The following is a 19,259-nucleotide window of genomic DNA, read 5'->3' as shown; positions in this document are numbered from 1 at the left end:
TTTCCATAATGAAATACTCTGTTATTTCCATAATAACAGAGTAACTATATTTATTTTTATATCTGGGCACATACCACGAACCAGTGCAGCTAGTAATTCCAGGTCCCGAGTGGGAATGGTGCAGAATTAAGAAAATATGGGGTCAGGAGGGCCCTGTAATTGCTGCTGTCAAGAACAAAGTGTGCCCAAAAACCATATCTTGCTTTATTTATAGGGCAAATAGAGGCCATTAGCAAATCAGTGGTTTCTGATCATGTTTCCAAGGCAACCCAAAAATTTTACCAAGTGCAAAAAACCCTCATTATACATATCATCTTAACTTTAAGTTGTTATCATCTAACAACTTAACAAACAAAGGATAGAAGAAACTTGCCTCCAGTCTTTCCCGGGAACATGGGGGTAGTGTAAACAATCCAGCACCACAGCTTAACAGCCTTTTGCAACCTAATCAAGCAAGTGAGGTGGGGGATTGGGCAGACTGTCAGCTTACAACCAATTCCCTATACCTCTGTCCCCCCAAAATCTAAACTCCAAAAACCCTATTGGTTTTTTGGTCCCCAATAGGCACATATTTCTCTGGAATACCATAGGGCGCACCAGTGTGCCGTGCCACACACTTTGGGAACCACTGATCTAGGGAATGAGGACCAGATCCTGAAGTCACCTCTTTCACCCGCTCACTGGGCTACATCCCAAAGGTGTCAGCAACAGTAACGATATTTTTTACTAGTCACTTCCCTGATATTCAGCCTTTCTTTTCACACAAGATTGAAAGCCTAATTTTAATAATGCCTGGCCTCCAATCACCATCTATACCTCAATAACCATCTTTTGAGGGAATGAGTGAACAAACAAACAGATAGGAGCATAATGAGTATGTGCATGTGTTTTCTTGTTTGGGCTTTGCTTTTCTTCAGTGAATTCCCTCAGTAAATGTTTGCGGGGCCCTGGGACCTGCAGGGACTGGGTCCCCGGGGAGAAGGCAGCGTACTTCAGCCTCCTGGCCGTCTCATCGGCTGCCTGGAGCTTCCTCAGCCGCATCCTCTCCCTCGGTGTCATTTTCTGCACTTCCGAGAGCGCCCGCAGCGTCTGCAGGTGGAGCTGCTTCTGCCTGGAGAAAATAAAGATCCCCCTCACGGAACACATCCTAAACATGCTCAGGAAAATGAAACAAGTATTTTAGAGAACCAGCATTACACCGCCGGGAAGGGGAACGCACCTCGAGACAGGCCAGGCGGAAACTAATAATGTCTGGGTGGGTAATGAGCCAACTAGGACTCTGGTTAATTGGCTGAATTTTTCAAATTAGATTTTTGTTTAAAAGCAAATTATGTACTTTCTAAATTTCTTCTCATTTCATTGCCTGTGACTGGTTTTCATAATGTAAGACAAATTAGGATCTTGGCCATTAAGAAGTAAATAGACAGGCAGACTAATTCGACTATGTGTATAAAACACAAGCTTTGGAAATAGGGTTTGAATTTCATGTGCACCCTCATTCATTAGATCTGTAGCCTTGGGCAAGTTATTGAATCTCTCTGAACCCATTTTCTCATCCATAAAGAATGGGTTATAGTGAGTATAATATGAGATAATGTATGTACAATGTCTGGTACATAAAAAATATCAAAATGATGGCATTATCATAGCTAAATTTTACTACATATGTCTTATATTTATTCTTGGCTTTCAGTGGGTATTTTCATGGCAGAATGGCATAGTGGTTAATCATATGGGCTAACAAGATTCTCTGGATTCAAATCCTATATGCCTTTGGGTGAGTTACTTAACATTATTTAAAGAATAGTATCTACCTCATAAAGTTGTTGTGAGTTTAAATGAATGAATTCATGTCAAGTGCTCATAACAGAGCTAAGTATATGGTTATTACTCCCAAAATGTTAGCCAATATAATTAAAAGCCTTTCTCTTTAAAGAAATGTGCTTACAATCACGGACTGAAAGGTCTACAACCACATTCTCAGTGGCATTTCTTTCTCTGCCTGAGTCGGTTAGGGCCAAATACTACAGGAAACAGTAAGAAATGAAATGAGAAAATCATAATGACATTGTAGGCAGGTCTCATCCCTCTGGAATACTGTCCATATGAGAGTCTACGGGGGACGTACAATTTTCAGGAATATATATCTTTTATTGTATAAGACCAAATAGCTCTCCTTAAAACATAGTTATAGATATTGAAAATAATAGTGGCAATTTGAAGTCAATATTTCACAAAATGTCATACCATCCAAACAACTGGATTCTAGCACACTTTAAATGTAAGCAGTATTTCATAATTGCAATGAAAAATGATAACTAAAATTAGTCCAGTATTTTAAAAATAAATTATCTACTGTCTATTATTGAATCTCTCACATCTCCAATTAATAAAACAAAATAAAAGCAGACTATCCAGGCTTTCTTGAAAGAATAGGTAGTAACCCAAAAAAAAAAGGTTGTAGGAGTATGCCTAAAAAATGTTATTACCCTGAGGGAAGTCTATTATTTTTTTCTTTTTGTGACACAGACAGAGAGAGTGACAAGGATAGACAGGCAGGAAAGGGAGAGAGATGAGAAGCATCAGTTCATTATTGTGGCACCTTAGTTTTTCATTGATTGCTTTCTCATACGTGCCTTGACCCCGGGGGTGGAGGGCTCTAGCAGAGTGAGTGACCCCTTGATCAAGCCAGCGACCATGGGGTCATGTCTATGACCCCTTGATCAAGCCAGCGACCCTGTGCTCAGGCCAGTGAGCCCATGCTCAAGCCAGATGAGCCAGCGCTGAAGCCGGCGACCTTGGGGTTTTGAACCTGGGTCCTCTGCATTCCAGTCTGATACTCTATCCACTGCACCACTGCACCACTGCCTGGTCAGGCTAGGGGCAGTCTATTTGAACTGGAGATCACACATTAAACAAAGACTGAATATCTTTGATGGCCTAGTTTCCACAGCCTGAATGTAAAGGTGAAAAACAAACTACTGGACGGGGTATTAGAGAAGCATGTTTGTGCTGTTTGGCCTTGAATATTAGGCTAATGAGGGCTGCTGTTCTCTCCCTCTGCCTTGCACAGCTCTGGGCAGGGACTGCCATTCTAATCAGGTCCAGACAAAATTAAACAGAAAGTTCCTTCAGCAAAATTATAAAGTTGGTCTATATAATTGGTGGCCCAGGAGCTGTGCAGTATACAGCCTGCACAGTTGTGCACAGCTGTTCTGAAGTCTCCTGGTATTCTGGGCTCTTATAGGTGACAGTACAGAAATTTTGATGGGGTAAGAGACAGAAGTTAGGTCAGGAAATAATTACACACTGCTCACAAAAATTAGGAGGTCAGGGAACATGCAGATATCCAGAACTTTCAGCCTTTTGTATAGTGCATTTTCACCAATGAAATAAAAGTTAGTTTTGCATCTCATTTGCATAATCAAAAACTTTCTTTGATGTTGTTTGCTTTTTAAAAAATTTTTTATTAATTTTATTGTGTTAACATGGATTCAAGTGCCCCACTGAATATAGCACCCTCACCCCCACCCCTGTGTCTCTATTTATATCCCTCCACCCCCTCCCCCTAACTCCCTCCCCCCTTCCCTCTGGGATCTGCTGTCCTGTTGTCTGTATCTGTGTTATATATATATATATATATATATATATATATATATATATATATACACTTTCACTAATCCCTTCACCTTCTCTCATCCCCTCCCCTCTCCCACTTCCCTCATTTGCTTTTCTGATGTTCTTGTTTAATTAAAAAAAAAAATCAAATGTTTTTTGTAATCGCTTCATATTCATTTTGATATATCCCGTAATTTTGGTGAGTGGTATAGTTATTTTGAAAACACATTCTCTAGATCTTAGATATAGCTCAAGAAAGAGGCTTATTTTCCATTGTTCCGGGACTCCTCAGTGCTGTCTTCTCAATAGATACTCTGACAGTGCCTGCTAAGCAAACAGCATGTGAAACCCATTTGTGCTTAATACGGAAGCTACATTAACATATATATCGCTAAATGTTTGAGATATTAATTTCTCTCCACACTTACAAGGCAACTGCAGAGCTACCCTGCAGATCTGTGAGCTGTCGAGTGGTTTAAACTTTTATGATTTCAATTTGCTTCCACCTGAGGCAAAGGGCTTTGGGACGCCAACTTACTGAAGCGCCTGGATTTCTTGGCAAGACTTAAGTGAGCTTGAGGATCCTCCATGCAGTCAGCTTAGCATTTTTAAAGAGTTAGATTTTTGAAGATATATGCATTTAATATTTATGCTCAATGGGCTTTTAAAAAAAACCAAGTAATTACTTACATGGCATTAATTATATGAGCAGCCTCCTTCTGACAATTCACATTCTTGTCTTCCGGCATTATTTCCGAATATCTATACACCAGGTGCTGAAAAATAACAACCCTGACACACCTTCGAGGGATGGAAGGGCATAAAACTACCAGGTACCCTTTTTAATTTCCACCATTCCTGACCATCCGGGAGCTTGAATACAGAACCCACTGGTAGCTATTTTTCCTTCTATAAAGGGTTACAACACATTACATAGTGGATTATGACCAGATCCTGAGGGGCCAGGCTCTGCGTGCCTCTCCCAGTTCATCTTGCACTGTCTCTTCTCTCACTCCTTGCTCCGCAGACAAGGGCAGGCCTCACTGGGCTCCAGGGACACCCAAGCTCTCTCCAGCCCCGGTTCCACACGCCCAGGGCTAGGACTAGCGGCAGGCGAGCAAGGCACTTACCTTAGAAACAAAATTTAAGGGGCACCAAAAATCATAGAAACCAAGATAAAGAATATTTTTAATGTAATACTATCAAAAAAATCAAAATTGATGCCCTAAGCAGTGGAGAACACAATATCAAAAGTTTAACTAAAGGCAGGTTTCAGCCTTAAATTTGTACCATTCCACCTTACTTGTCTTAACCTAGTCCTAGCCCTGTTGGATATTATTCTTGAGCTTTTGATATTTTGTTACCATGGGTATTTAGCATTAATTTGGATTTGTAAAAGATTGCATTTAAATATTATTTATCATGATTACTGAGTTTCTGTTGTCCTCTTGACTCTTGGCCCAGGACAAATGCCTCATTTGTTCCACCTTAGTCCCAGAAGGTCCCCTTGGGTCCCTTTTGACTATATTTTGTGCACTCACAGCCTCTTAAATGTGGTTTTGATTCAAACGGACCGCCCTGGGCTGGAGGAGCAGCTGCGCCCTGTGGAGAGAGACCTGGAGGCACCACGGGGCTCCCCACCTCCCCTCTGCTGGCCTGCTTCCCCAACTTCTTAACACCCTCCCCTCCTGGTCTCCCTCTTCTCCTGGTTTCCCTCCCCTCCTGGTCTCCCTCTTCTCCTGGTCTCCCTCCCCTCCTGGTCTCTCTCCCTTCCTGGTCTCTCTCCCCTCCTGGTCTCCCTCTCCTCCTGGTCTCCCTCCCCTCCTGGTCTCCCTCCCCTCCTGGTCTCTCTCCCCTCCTGGTCTCCCTCTCCTCCTGGTCTCCCTCCCCTCCTGGTCTCCCTCCCCTCCTGGTCTCTCTCCCCTCCTGGTCTCCCTCCCCTCCTGGTCTCCCTCCCCTCCTGGTCTCTCTCCCCCTCCTGGTCTCTCTCCCCCTCCTGGTCTCTCTCCCCTCCTGGTCTCCCTCCCCTCCTGGTCTCTCTCCCCTCCTGGTCTCCCTCCCCTCCTTGTCTCCCTCCCGGAGCAGGACCTAATTCAGGGCTTCTACAAAGGCTATTTCCCTGTGACTCCAACACTCTCAGGCGCTTCACATGGCTGCTGCTTCTCTCCATGTCGCTGGTGTCAAAGGTCCCCTACTCCTTCTTTGACCACCAAACCCTCCCCCTCCCTCAGTTTGCAGCGCCCTATTTGCTTTCTTCCTAGTGCTTGTGAGAATTTATAATTATTTTCTTTATTTGCTTGCTTTTCCTTGGCTATTGGGTTCTCTTACTAGTGGTCAAGCTTCCAAAGGACTGGAGCCCTATGCGTCCCTTTCGTTTCTGCACCCCCAGTGTCACAGTGTCCTGCACTTGACTAATGAATGCACGTCAAGTCAGCATCCTGTTTCCTTTGGCTTTAGAACTGGACACTGATGACAACGTGTGCACACTTTTAAAGGTGAATGAATGCTTTGGCATCCTCTTAAAGATATTCATAAAATTAAACAAAATTTGCCTGAAGAATTTCTATTGTAAAAGCCAAGTTTAAAAAACAAAAACAAAACACTCTCCTGAGAGTGTGCCATTTGCTATTTTCTTATCCTCAAAGGCAAATTCTCTACATCATAGTTTCTAAATTAAAGAAAAACAAAATAAACTCATCTAATCAATAAAAAGTATTATTGAGATACATAATAAAGGAATAGAATAGTAAAGGCTCAGTGGAAATCCCAGATTTTATTATTGGAAGTATAAATTTTTGTTTTTGCAGGGATATATTTACAAAGTGTTAAGGTAAAATCTCTAAACCAAGAGCTCTAAGGATGGATGATGAGTTTGGGTAGGAAATCACAATCCTAATATCTGGGCACCGGGAAACCAGAGTTCATATACCTTCTTATGCAAAGAGACTGTCCTGACTAATAATTCCCCTCAGTTAAAAAATTTTTTTTTCATTTCTCCTTCTAACTGATTCTTCCTCCTACCCACCCCCCACCCCAAGTGACAGGAGAGGAGATAGAGAGACAGACTCCTGCATGCGCCCTGACCGGGGTCCACCCAGCAACTCCTGTCTGGGGCCAATGCTCTGTCCAGCTGGGGCCATGCTTATAAACAAGCTATTTTTAGCATCTGAAGCAGAGGCTCCACTGAGCCATCCTCAGTGCCTGGGACCAATGTGCTTGAATCAACTGAGCCATGGCTGTGGGAGGGAAAGAGAGAGAGAGAAAAAAAAAGAGAGAGAAGGGGGAGGGATGGAGAAGTAGAGGGTCCTGTGTGCCCTGACTGGGAATCAAACCTGGGAATCCACTTGCCGGCCTGATGCTCTACCACTGAGCCAACTGGCCAGGGCTAACTGATTCTTTTTTTTTTTTTAATTTACTTTTTTAGGTTTTATTTATTCATTTTTTTTTATTAGAGAGAGAGGAAAGAGATAGAGCAGGGGGAGGAGTAGGAAGCATCAACTCCCATATGTGCCTTGACCAGGCAAGCCCAGGGTTTTGAACAGGCGACCTCAGCATTCCAGGTCGACGCTTTATCCACTGCACCACCACAGGTCAGGCCTAACTGATTCTTAATGCATCTTATTCCCACAGCATTTCTTCAATTCCTAGAATGTATATAAATGTTAATTAATATGTGTTTCCCAGTATCCCTTTCATTTTAATTACCTGCAGTTGTTCATCGATGTAAGGGATTTTTAAAATTTCTATAGCAGATGGTCTCAGTGAAGGAGTCTTGTTCAACATGCTGTAATGTTTAAAAAGAAAATTATTTTTTGGATGAACTAAAATATATATACCACTTAAAATTGTTTCTGTGGTAATACATTTATTTTCATACCCTTCCATGATGGCATTCAGTTCCCCTGGATATCTCTTAGGGAGAGAAGGAGTGTCACCTTCAACAATTTTTAAAACGATGGACAGGAAATTGGAGCCAGTGAATGCGTGACTCAGGCAGCACATCTCATATAAAATGCATGCCAGAGACCTGAAGACAAAGTAAAAAATTTAAATAAGGAGCAAATATCCTCTCTTAAATTCAATCATCATACAAAACCTTAGATGTGGTCTTCAACCTTTTTATACTTGGGGGCTGGTGAAAATAGGATAATTATTTCGAAGAGGCTAACGCAGATTAAACTAAGATCATTGGGTCTATAATCTTCATACAATGTCAAGGTAGTTAACTATTTTGTGACTGGCACAAAATTTCTGGTGGACCAGTCTGCTGACTGGCGGTTGAAAAACACTGGGTGAGGCACTAACATACACTTCAGTTGTTTAAAAGCCTCAGTTTCATAATGTTCTGTTCCATTTAAATGCATACTTACTGAAAAAGAAGAGGAAAAAGTGAACGAAGAAAGTACATCTAAGTCTCAGTGGCCACATTTTGTCAAAGGAGAGCAAACAAACCAGTGGCAACATGCCTATACATAGTAAGAACCCAACAAATACTTGACCAGTGGAGTAAGAAATTTCTAAATTACCCTCTATGAAAGAAAAATAAAATGCAGCTAAATATCCTCTTACGGCAGTTTTTTAAATGTTATATATGCAAAATAAAATTTTAATTTATCAGCCTAAACTTCCGTCTAATGTGTATCCATGCATTTTGACAAGGATCCACATTCTTTATTAGTTCTTTGAATAAGATCCATTTGCAAGTAGGGTGGAAAAGCAGTTACTTGCAGCTCACATTAAAATGTATAATTCATCCTTCAGGGGTATGAAACAGAATATTAACATTCTAGATAGGTCCAACACTGACTTGTATTAACCATGCAAATCAGTAACTTCTAAACCAGCAGAACCATCATTCAAACAACTCTACGTCATTAAGAAAACTAAGGGGAAAATTTCTGCCTGAACTTAATGTTGAGAAAGAACTGTAGTATGTTGATTATAAAAGGGAAGGGGGAAGCAGAAGAGGGTAAAAGGGTATAAATGGTGATGGAAGGAGACTTGACTTGGGGTGGGGAACACACAATACAATATACAGATGATGAATTATAGAATTGTACACCTGAAACCTATATAATTTTATTAACCAATAACTGTCCTTCTACTGAATAATGGATGATCAAATCTTATGGGTATTTTGAATTATGTAACTGGCCAGGTCTCCCTTTTGATGTTACTTGCTTGTGACATCAGAAATAAATTTACAATTAACCTTATTTAAGTTGTGTTTTAAGTAACCTTTAACATCGTCCTACTTTCTCAAAAGGCAGAGTATATATAACTACATACACATACAAGTACTATCATTTTAACCATTTCGTGAGAGGTCATGAAAATGTGCATTTGTAAGAGAATATATACTGAGAACATTTCTGTTCCAGCAAATAATAATAAAGTTTATCTATATATAAATAATAAATAATAAAAGTTACTATTATTTGCAGTAGTACTTTACATATTACCAAACTCTTTCATATATATCTCATCAGAGACTCATAATGTCACAGTGATTTCACATTTATACATGAGAAAATTGGCTCAGGAAAGTTAAATCGCTTGGCCAATTTCATAAGGCATTTTTCTCCCCAAATTCTACACAATTTTCATTACAGAAAGCTATAATAAAGGGGAATGTTAGGAGAATTCACATGATATTAGCTAGAACACCAAAATCAATGTAAAATGATAAAATCCGAACATTATTCGGAGCTTACTAATTTTGCATCCATCTGTAAGGCTATTAAATGATATCTGGTGTAGTAGCATATATTTAGATTTCAATACCAAAAAGAGCTCCTTCAATAAAGATAATATAAAGACATTTTTAGACAAACAAAAACTGAGAGAATCCACTGCCAGCAGGACAGCACTAAAAAAAATATCCTGTTTTCAGACACAAGAACACAAGAAGGAATGAGGAGTACAAGGAAGAGTAATTCTGTGAATATGTAAAGGTCAACATTAACTTTACAAAACAATATTAACAATATATTATGGGGTTTAAAAATTATGTAGAAAAAAATTCATAGAAAAATAGTACAAAAGGCATGAGAGTCAATTAACATAAATAGAGTTAAAGTATTTTAAGGTCCTACTATGTATTAATGGGAAAGTGGTAAAATTAATACCTTTTACTAGACTGTAAAAGTCATGAATGTGTGTTATAATTGCTAGGGATTATCACCAAAAGAACAATAAAATAATATATAACTGACAAATGTATAACTAACAAGTTACTAGAGGGGGGAAAAAGAACAAATACAATTTTAAACCAAAAGGAAGCAAGAAAGAAGAAAATATAAAACAAGTGGTGCATAAATAGAAAGCAAATAATAAGATGACATAAATACAGAGTAATTATATTAAATATAAATGGACAATACTTCAATTAAAAAGATTATCAGATCGGGTAAAATGTTAGATATACTCATAGAACAAACCTTTACCCTTTGAGTAGTGAGGTTTTTTCATGCTCATTGACCTCCAGGAGTGAGTTGTTTTTTTTTTTTCAAAAAATGAAATTAGTTACAGTTAGTTTTATTAACTAAATATCATGTTTGTTTGATAACCAATTTATGGAAACAGGAAGAACACATATTTGCCTTTTTTTAATGTTGCCTTACACATTTTTAAAATAATAATTTTTGTATGATCGTACTCTGGATGGTCAGGAGGCATGAAGACATGCATGAATGTTTGTACTACTCAAAGAATTAAGTATAAGAACAAAGAACAAAGAGCTGTTCGTAAAAAGAGATACACCATGCAAATACTTATAAAAATATTGCAGTGTAGTTATACTAGTATCAGATAAAGTAGACTTAAGGCAAGAATCACTACTAAAATTAAGATAGTGGGTTAATAACATAACCATTCTAAAACCCAATAACTGTGTATGTGAAGCAAAACTCAAAAAAATTAAGAGAAAATATAGACAAATACACAATCATAGTGAAAGACTTTGTCATGCCTCTTTCAATAGCTGACAGAACAAGCAGACCAAAAAAATCAATAAGGATAGAGAAAATCCAAACACAGTGACAAAAATTGACATAACTGACAAATTAACATAAATGAATCCTAATAATGACAGAATTCAGATTCTTTTCAAGGGCACATGGAGCATTTCCCAAAATTGACCATAATCAGGATCATAAAACAAGCCTCAGACTTTAAGGTTGAACATTTCAGAGCACATTCCCTGACCACAGTGAACTTAAGCTAGACATTAATAACAGAAAGAGAAAGGAAACTTACAAAATCTCCACTGCTTGAACAAAACAACAAATACACACTAAATAATCCTAAAGTAAAATTAAAAATTCCAATAGAAATTATAAAATATTAACTAAATTTTAATAACAGTATAAAATATTAACACATTAAATGAAACTAAAACAAATTATTATAGCCTGACCAGTGGCGGCACATCAACCTAGAACATTAAGGTTCCCCGTTTGAACCCTTAGGTCACCAGCTTGAGTGCAGGATCCTCAATATAATCTCAAGGTCACTGACATGAGCCCAAAGGTCACTGGCTTGAGGCCAAGGCCACTGGCATGAATAAGGGGTCATTGGCTCAGCTTGAGCCCCCTGGTCAGGGCACATAAGAAAAGCAATCAACAAACAACTAAAGTGAAGCAAATACAAGTTGATGCTTCTCTCTCTCTCTCTCTCTCTCTCTCTCTCTCTCCTTTTCTGTTTCTCTCTCGAGTTAATAAATAAAAACATAAAATAAAATAAGTGATTATAGCAACATTGAAAGTGTTAAATGCATATATTAGAAAAAAAGGCTTTAAATATCTATGAACTAAGTCAGCTTGAGAAGATAAAAAAATAACAGCAAAGCAAACCAAAAAGTAGTTTAAGAGCAGAAATTTAAAAGGCAAAATTTAATGTAATAGAAACAAAGAGACAATAATAATAAAATCAGTAAAGACTAATACATTTAATAGACTTTTAACAAGACTGATTAAGAAAGCAACAACAAAAAGCCGCACAGATTACCATAACAGGAACGGAAGAGTGTACAACACTATAGACTCCACAAGAAATAGAAAGTATAAAGATGACATTATAAACATGTTTTTTCCCAATAAATTTAACAAATGTGATGAAATGAACAGTCTTTTAAAAATATAGCTTACCAAACTGATACAAGAAGAAATAGAAACACTGAAGAATCTTTTATTTAGTAAATGGGGATAAGTAATTATTTAAAATAATAATTTAAAAGAATTTTTAAAGCCCCCACCCCTAACATACACACACACAAACCTTCTAGGACCAGATGGTTTTACTGGAAAATTCTTCCAAATATTTAAGAAATACAGAATACCAGTCTTAACCATGCTCTTCATTTTATAAAGTCAGCATAATTTTCATACTAAAATAATAAGAATATTGCAGGAAAAAAATTATAGGCAAATTTTTTATGAAAAGAGATTCAAAACACACATACACAACATATTACACATAGAATATGATGATATACACAAAAGACTATCATAACGGAGTGGATTTTATTTCAGGAAAACAAGGTTGATTTAGTTTTTGAAAATCAATCAATGGAAAGGACCTCAGAGAAAAGAAAAATTCTATCATCTTGATTGAAGCAGAAAAAAGCATTTGATAACATTCAAAACCCATTTGTGTTTTATAAAAGAAGAAAACTATTAGCACACTAGGAATGGAAGGAAACTTCCTTAATTGCATTTTAAAGCTATAAAAACATATAGTAAAACTTATGCTTATAGGTGAAATGTTGATAGTTAATACTTTTATTTTAAAATTAAGAACCAGATAAGAATGCTCACTATCATCACAATATTCTATGGAATATTGTTGCAAGGAAGGTGCTACCCAAAACAGTGAGGTCAGAAAAAGTTTAAAATTATATATATATATGGATAAAATGTATATATATGGATAAAAAAGAAGATATTAAACTGAAATTAAGCATTTCAATATGATTGTGTACATGAAAGGTAATTTCTATAAGCCTGCAACAAATACATTTTAAAAATAAAATTAGAAATGTTATTTCCATTAGTATTACACAATATCAAATATCTAGTAATAAATCCAATGAAAGATGTGCAAGACTCCTACACTATAAACCAGGATACATGGCTCAGAGAAATCAAAGAAAATCTAAAAAATGGAGGGGATAGAAGAGTAGATCTACATTCTGAAGTTGGAAGATTCAATATTATGAAGAAGTCAATTTATTCCAGAATGATCTACAGACATAATGCAAGATCAATCAAAATACTAGCAGATTTTTGTTTTCTTTTTTAGTGAGAGAGAGAGAGAAAAGGAGAGGGACAGAGACAGACAGGAAGGAAGAGAGATGAGAAGCATCAACTCATAGTTGCCGTATCTCAGTTGTTCATTGATTGCTTTATCGTTTGTGCTCTGACCAGGGGGCTCCAGATGAGCTGGTGACCCCTTGCTCAAGCCAGTGACCCCTTACTCAAGCCAGCGACCTTGGGCTTCAAGCCAGTGACCTTTGGGCTCAAGCCAGAGACCATGATGTCATGTCTATGATACCACACTCAAGCCTGTGACCCCACACTCAAGCTGGTGAGCCCACGCTCAAGCCGGATAAGCCAATGCTCAAGCTGGCGATCTCAGGGTTTTGAATGTGGGTCCTCAGCATCCCAGGCTGATGCTCTATCCACTGCACCACCACCTGGGGCTCAGTGACTGGCTTGAGCCCAAGGTCGCTGGCTTGAGCAAGGGGTCACTTGGTCTGCTGTAGCTCCCCAGTCAAGGAACATATGAGAAAGCAATCAATGAACAAATAAGGTGCCACAACAAAGAATTAATGCTTCTCATCTCTCTTCCTTCTTGCCTATCTGTCCCTATCTGTCTCTCTCTCTCTGACTCTCTTCTCTGTCTCTGTCAAAACAAACAAAAAATTAATTGAAACTACCACAAATCAAAAACAAAAAGAAGAGAATCCAATAGAAATCCGGGCATAAGACTTGAAGAGACACTAAGTGGTTCCAAATTATGCGAACATGTTTAACATTATTAGTCAACATAGAACTGCAAATTAGAACAACAGTGCAGTAACACTACAAGCTCAACAGAATGGCTAAAATGAAAAATATCATCAGATGAGTCTGGGCACGTTTGGGGTGGTATGGCCATAGACATAGACACACACACACACACACACACACACATACACACACTCACAAGACAATATGAAGGCAGTACTTTTTATACTATATAAAAAGTTTTCTTGCCCTGGCTGGTTGGCTCAGTGGATAGCACATCGGCCTGGCATCATCTCAGACTCATCACTTACATCCTTTTGGAAGATGTTTCTCTTATTTGACTCCAGGTTTTAAATTTGGCAATGTGAAAGCAAGTCAAGGGGCTGGAGAGATGAGCTGAACATATAAGTGAGAGGCACGTTTTACTTGGAAGTCTATGATTTGCATTCTTTTCTTTTTCCAAAATACAGTCAATGCGAAGTAAACAAATAAATCCCTGAGGGAGTGAATGCAGCTATGAAACAAAAGCTGGTGTCGGGAACATGCGAAGCATATTGCACCTGAACTCCACAAGCGTGCCATCTGTTCCCGTCGACCAGAACTGCTTAACGGATTCCTGAAGCTCAGGCTGACAGTGAATTGCAAATGTAACTCAAAGTTTGTCTTGTCTCAAGGTAACCTAAATTTACTCCATGAAATCTTCTCAGACTCTACAAAGAAAAGCCTGCCACGCAGAAACGCATGACTCTGGTTGATTGTGAAAGCTATATCGAGCTTTTAAATAATACATATTTTTATTTGATGTCATTGAGAATCATCCTGACATCATCTAGAAAAGAATGCACATAATTTAAACAGTTGAATAAATAAATTAATAGAAATTTAATATAAGAGTAGTGTGTATTGGCCCTGGCCGGGTAGCTCAGTGGACAAACTGAGACACAGGTTCAATCCCTGGTCAGGGCACATATGAGAAGCAAGCAATGAGGGCACAAATGAATGGAACGACTAAGTAGAACAATGAGTTGATGCTTTTTTCTCTCTCTCTCTCTTTAGCGTGTGTTGCCCTAAATAAGTCTTTATTTAGGTGAAATTGGGTATCAATATCAACTCCATCTAAATGTAATGGAAGACATTGGGCTGCTTAAACTAATATTTGAGAAGGAATATTATATAGCAACTGTTTATTAAGGGCTTATCATGTCCCAGAACCTCTATCAATTTTTCCCAAGTTTTAATATGCATACAAATCAAGCAGAGATGTTTGTTAAAATGCCGACTCTGAGTATTTGGGGGAAATAGCAGTCATATTGGAAGTCTAGTTTCTGGATCTTTCTTGAATCCCCATGTAAAACAGAGAGAATAGCTAGCTAGCAAACCAAAAACCATGGCCAATGTTTTCAATAAATTTAGGTGACAATGTGTATTCTCAGACCTCAAGAAACGAGCAAGTGATACAATACAAGCCACAATCACCATGCGACCTGCACAGTACCAGCACCTGTGTGGGAAGAAGCGGAAGGATCTGCATGTTCAAGAAACTCCACCAACTCCGAGTAGGGTGAGTGCAAATCCACACCCGGATAAACGTGGAAAACACGCTCAAAGACGAAGACAAAAGATCTTCAAAACAAAAATATTAAGGTCTTGGTTGAATAAATTAGTGTGCCTGGGTATAGAATATCATGCAAACATTTAACTAATGTGTAGATATACAGTGTGTCCGTGAAGTCATGGTGCACTTTTGACCAGTCACAGGAAAGCAACAAAAGATGATAGAAATGTGAAATCTGCACCAAATAAAAAGAAGACTCTCCCAGTTTCATACCTATTCAGTGCAGTTTGATGTGGGCTCACGCACAGATTTTTTAGGGCTCCTTAGGTAGCTATCCCGTATAGCCTCTACAGACTCGTCACTGACTGATGGTCTAGAACGGGGTTTCTCCACCAAACTGCCGGTTTCCTTCAACTGCTTATCCCACCGAGTAATGTTATTCCTATGTGGTGGTGCTTCGTTATAAATGCGCTGATATTCACATTGCACTTTGGTCACAGATTCTAATTTAGCGAGCCACAGAACACACTGAACTTTCCTCTCTACTGTCCACATTTCTACTGGCATGGCCGTGGGCTGCTCCGCTGTATACACGGTGTTACATCATCATCTGCGCATGTGCACATGCTGCCACATCATCCTACAGAAACTGGGAGGGTTTTCCTTTTATTTGGTGCAGATTTCACATTTCTATCTTCTTTTGTTGCTTTCCTGTGACCGGTCAAAAGTGCATCATGACTTTACGGACACACTGTATTTTGCATATGCAATGTTTCATTTTTCTAAGTGAAAAATGCAGATTATAAAATTATCTATAGTATGATTATTCTTTTGTAGTAGCAAATACGCTTAGATAGATATATAAAGCACTTAGCATATTGACTGTTGATCACAGAGGAGGCACTCTATAGAGAGTAGCTACTTCTGGCTCTGTTGCTGCAGTTGTATTATGACCTTTTTAATATGATATCTGCAGTTTGTAGTAATTATTTCATGGAAGTCATTTAAAAAAGATATTAATACCCCCATATACTGCATCTCATGTCAGATGTAGTAGATTTGGGTATTAATCAATCAGATGTTTTCCGACTTCAGCTTCTGAGGAATTAATGCCACCAGAGCTCGCTCCCCGGGAGGGCACTCCCTCTCCAACAGCGTGAGCCCACACAGGCACTGCCCCGCCCAGGAAGGTGGAGAAACGGGCTCTCTCGCTGCAGAATTTCCTGCAGCAAGAGGCAGGAGAGGGGGTGTTGGCAGCCGGCTACCTGCAGGCCCCACAGTAGCTCTTGAACCGCAGCCAAGTTGTCCTGTAATCTCTCCCTTTCCTAAATCCTTCACCAGAAAATCGGCCTCTCTGGAGTTCTCGGTAGATGTGGGAAGGTGCTGGCAGGAGCAGAAGCTGGGAAGGCGTGAGGATGACTTTCCATGCAAAGGTGTTTGGGGTTCACTGGCTAGGTAATGGCATATCATTGGAGGATTTACAGCTAAGAAGTCAAATAATTAGTTCCTTATGTTGGACATTTTTTTCTGGTTGTATTGTTGGACTGAATGCAGGGAGCCAGAGGAAGTGGAAAGGTATTGAAGAATTCCAGGAGAGATATGATAAGGGCATAGACTAAAGAGATGGAAGTGGAAATTGAGAAGACTGATTAAAAATTTTTTAGGCCATAGGATCACTAGCGTACAGTTACTATGAATATGAGGCGAGAGAGAAGGAATGTCTGTTATTCCCAGCCTTCTAGCATGGATGGTTCAGTGGGAAATGTGCTGGGAAAAAGAAAGAAAATAGGCTTATCTCTCCCCCCGCCCTTCCCCTGCGCACTCCGGGAATACTCTCCTGTGTGGATATGTGCTTAGTCCTGGTAGGCCAGGCAGGTGCTGTTCATCTGTTTTCTTCTACCTGTAGCTAAGCCATATCTGACATTTCTGCCTGAGATCACCAAAGTCTGACTCCAATGTTGGGTGTGAACCATACTCCTCCAGTGTCCCCTCTCCAGCCAAACCCCATACCAGATCTCGGAACAAAACCCCGAGAGCTTCACAGTACACTCTGATGCCCCTACTGTTCCCACGACTGTTTCCTCCACTTAAATCACTCAAAGAACATGGGCCACAAGATCAAAGAGCCATCCAATTGATCTCTCGGAACAAGATAGAGAAAACCAATAATGAAATATTCTACTTAATTACAGTACCACTCTTCCAGTAGAATCGTCCTTTACTTGTTTCTCTACCAAAATAATACATTATAACTATTCATAATTTAAATAAATATATAAAGATCTGGCCTAGGAACCCAACTCACATACTGTATTTTTCTTGTGGGGGAAAAAAAAGTGTTCAGTAATTGTTTATACATATCAGCCACATTCAAAGTGTTGTCTTCAGAGAACCTAATTATCCTCACTTTCTAAATAATGGTTTCTAAATTTCTGGAATCTAACCCACTTTTAAGAGAGAGACTTCCTGTACTTGATTGCTATAAATAACTGAATCCTGAAAGGTTTAAAAGATTGTAGAAGGAAGATAAGTTTACATAGAGGCAAACATTAACAGATGGAAATATAATTAGTATTATACCAATTCTTTTTTAAACATTATAAATGTAGTATGCACAGCTATTATTGCTAGAGCCAAACACCTGTCAATTATGCACAAGTGTTTCCAATCCAAAGAAAATATTCCACAGTAAACAGACACCACATACTGAGATACAAAGGAAAATTCTCAACTTCATCCAATCTAATTTTTCTAAGAGTGTCTCCCAAATATTACTTATCACATTTATGTATCTTCTTCTATAATTAATAGTTCTCTGTTATTCTCTCCACTGTAGATTTGGCAGTAGAAATTTCATTACCAGATAAGCTTGTTTTAATTAATATAAAATCAAGGTATCTTCTGAATTCATAATACGGCGGTTATTAGAGTCAAGATGATGATAAATCCTTAGCTTGTACTTGCTGAATAGTTAATAATCTCCGTAAGGAGAGCTAACCTGAAGCTTGCAAAAGATAATATTAAATTTCTCCTGCACCTGCATTTTTATTGGGGCTTTTGGGCATTTTAAAGTTTTGCCTTTGTCAGATGTCATTTTTATAAGCTTTTTTTTATTATTCATTTTTTTAGAGAGGAGAGGGAGAGACACAGAGAGAGAGAGGAGAGACAGAGAGAGAGAAGGGGGGAGGAGCTGGAAGCATCAACTCCCATATGTGCCTTGACCAGGCAAGCCCAGGGTTTCGAACCGGTGACCTCAGCATTTCCAGGTCGACGCTTTATCCACTGTGCCACCACAGGTCAGGCCATTTTTTATAAGCTTTTATAATTTTAAAACATTAGAGCAATACTGTCTGCTATTCCTATAATTCTTGATGCAAGACTAAGAGGAATTTTTTTTAAAAGAAGACACACAACTGGGACAAAAAGACTCTATGCTGTATTCTTCCCTCCATGTGTTTTAGTGCCCCTGTTTCCTAGGAGACCCACATCTGCTTGGCACGCAAATGGAGATACATATCAAAGATGAGCCAGCTTTCCTGCTGCATGTAATTCTAAAAGCTTAAAGGACGGGCTTCATAAATTTTTTACTCTTAATTCAAATGACATGATGTAACATCATCTTCCAAAGATATCTTGTAATCTTAAATCATGAAGAAATTATATATTTGGATCTATTTTTAAATATCCATAGTAATAAAAAATATTAAATGTGAAAAGAAATATAGTATATAAGTCTAATTCAATCCAAAGTCCAGAGACTTACCCTGAGGGTCAGGAATCCCATCACTTCTGATTTCATGCCCCAGGACCTTTACATAGTCATTGAAAATAGTAGCTGCTCAATAAAGCAAAATTTAAAGAAACTAATTTCTCTGAATATACCTTTGTGTTTTCTCTATTTTTGTTGTTGTTGTTTTGGAAGGGCTGAGAGGTTGTAATGAGGAAGGATGGTATGTGAATTAGAAAAGATAACCAAGGCAGAAATAATCTATCAATGAAAAAACCCATGGAATAATCCAGGAATGAATAATTGTAAGAGTAAACTGAAAAGACAGGATGGATGGGGATCTGCCATGGCC

The 19,259-nt window shown here is 38.6% G+C and overlaps 1 protein-coding gene across 4 annotated transcripts in view; it reads right to left on the bottom strand.

The window, feature by feature from the left end:
• The window catches only part of NEK11 (NIMA related kinase 11), a 275,610-nt gene that overhangs the window by 157,213 nt on the left and 99,138 nt on the right, over window positions 1–19,259 (bottom strand). For 3 of the 4 annotated variants that reach the window (XM_066245120.1, XM_066245119.1, XM_066245122.1), the window contains exons 7-10: window positions 7,496–7,645; window positions 7,324–7,402; window positions 4,309–4,394; window positions 992–1,111 (exon numbers count right to left, since the gene is read on the bottom strand). In XM_066245120.1, coding sequence (XP_066101217.1) covers window positions 992–1,111; window positions 4,309–4,394; window positions 7,324–7,402; window positions 7,496–7,645 — 435 coding nt within the window. The remainder of the gene's footprint in view (window positions 1–991; window positions 1,112–4,308; window positions 4,395–7,323; window positions 7,403–7,495; window positions 7,646–19,259) is intronic. The other variant, XM_066245121.1, reaches the window with a different exon arrangement.

The sequence above is a fragment of the Saccopteryx bilineata genome, chromosome 10, assembly GCF_036850765.1.
Source record: "Saccopteryx bilineata isolate mSacBil1 chromosome 10, mSacBil1_pri_phased_curated, whole genome shotgun sequence".
In the NCBI taxonomy this organism is placed as follows: domain Eukaryota; kingdom Metazoa; phylum Chordata; class Mammalia; order Chiroptera; family Emballonuridae; genus Saccopteryx; species Saccopteryx bilineata.
The sequence above is the reverse complement of the archived record's forward strand: the minus strand, read 5'-3'. Positions and strand labels throughout refer to the sequence as shown.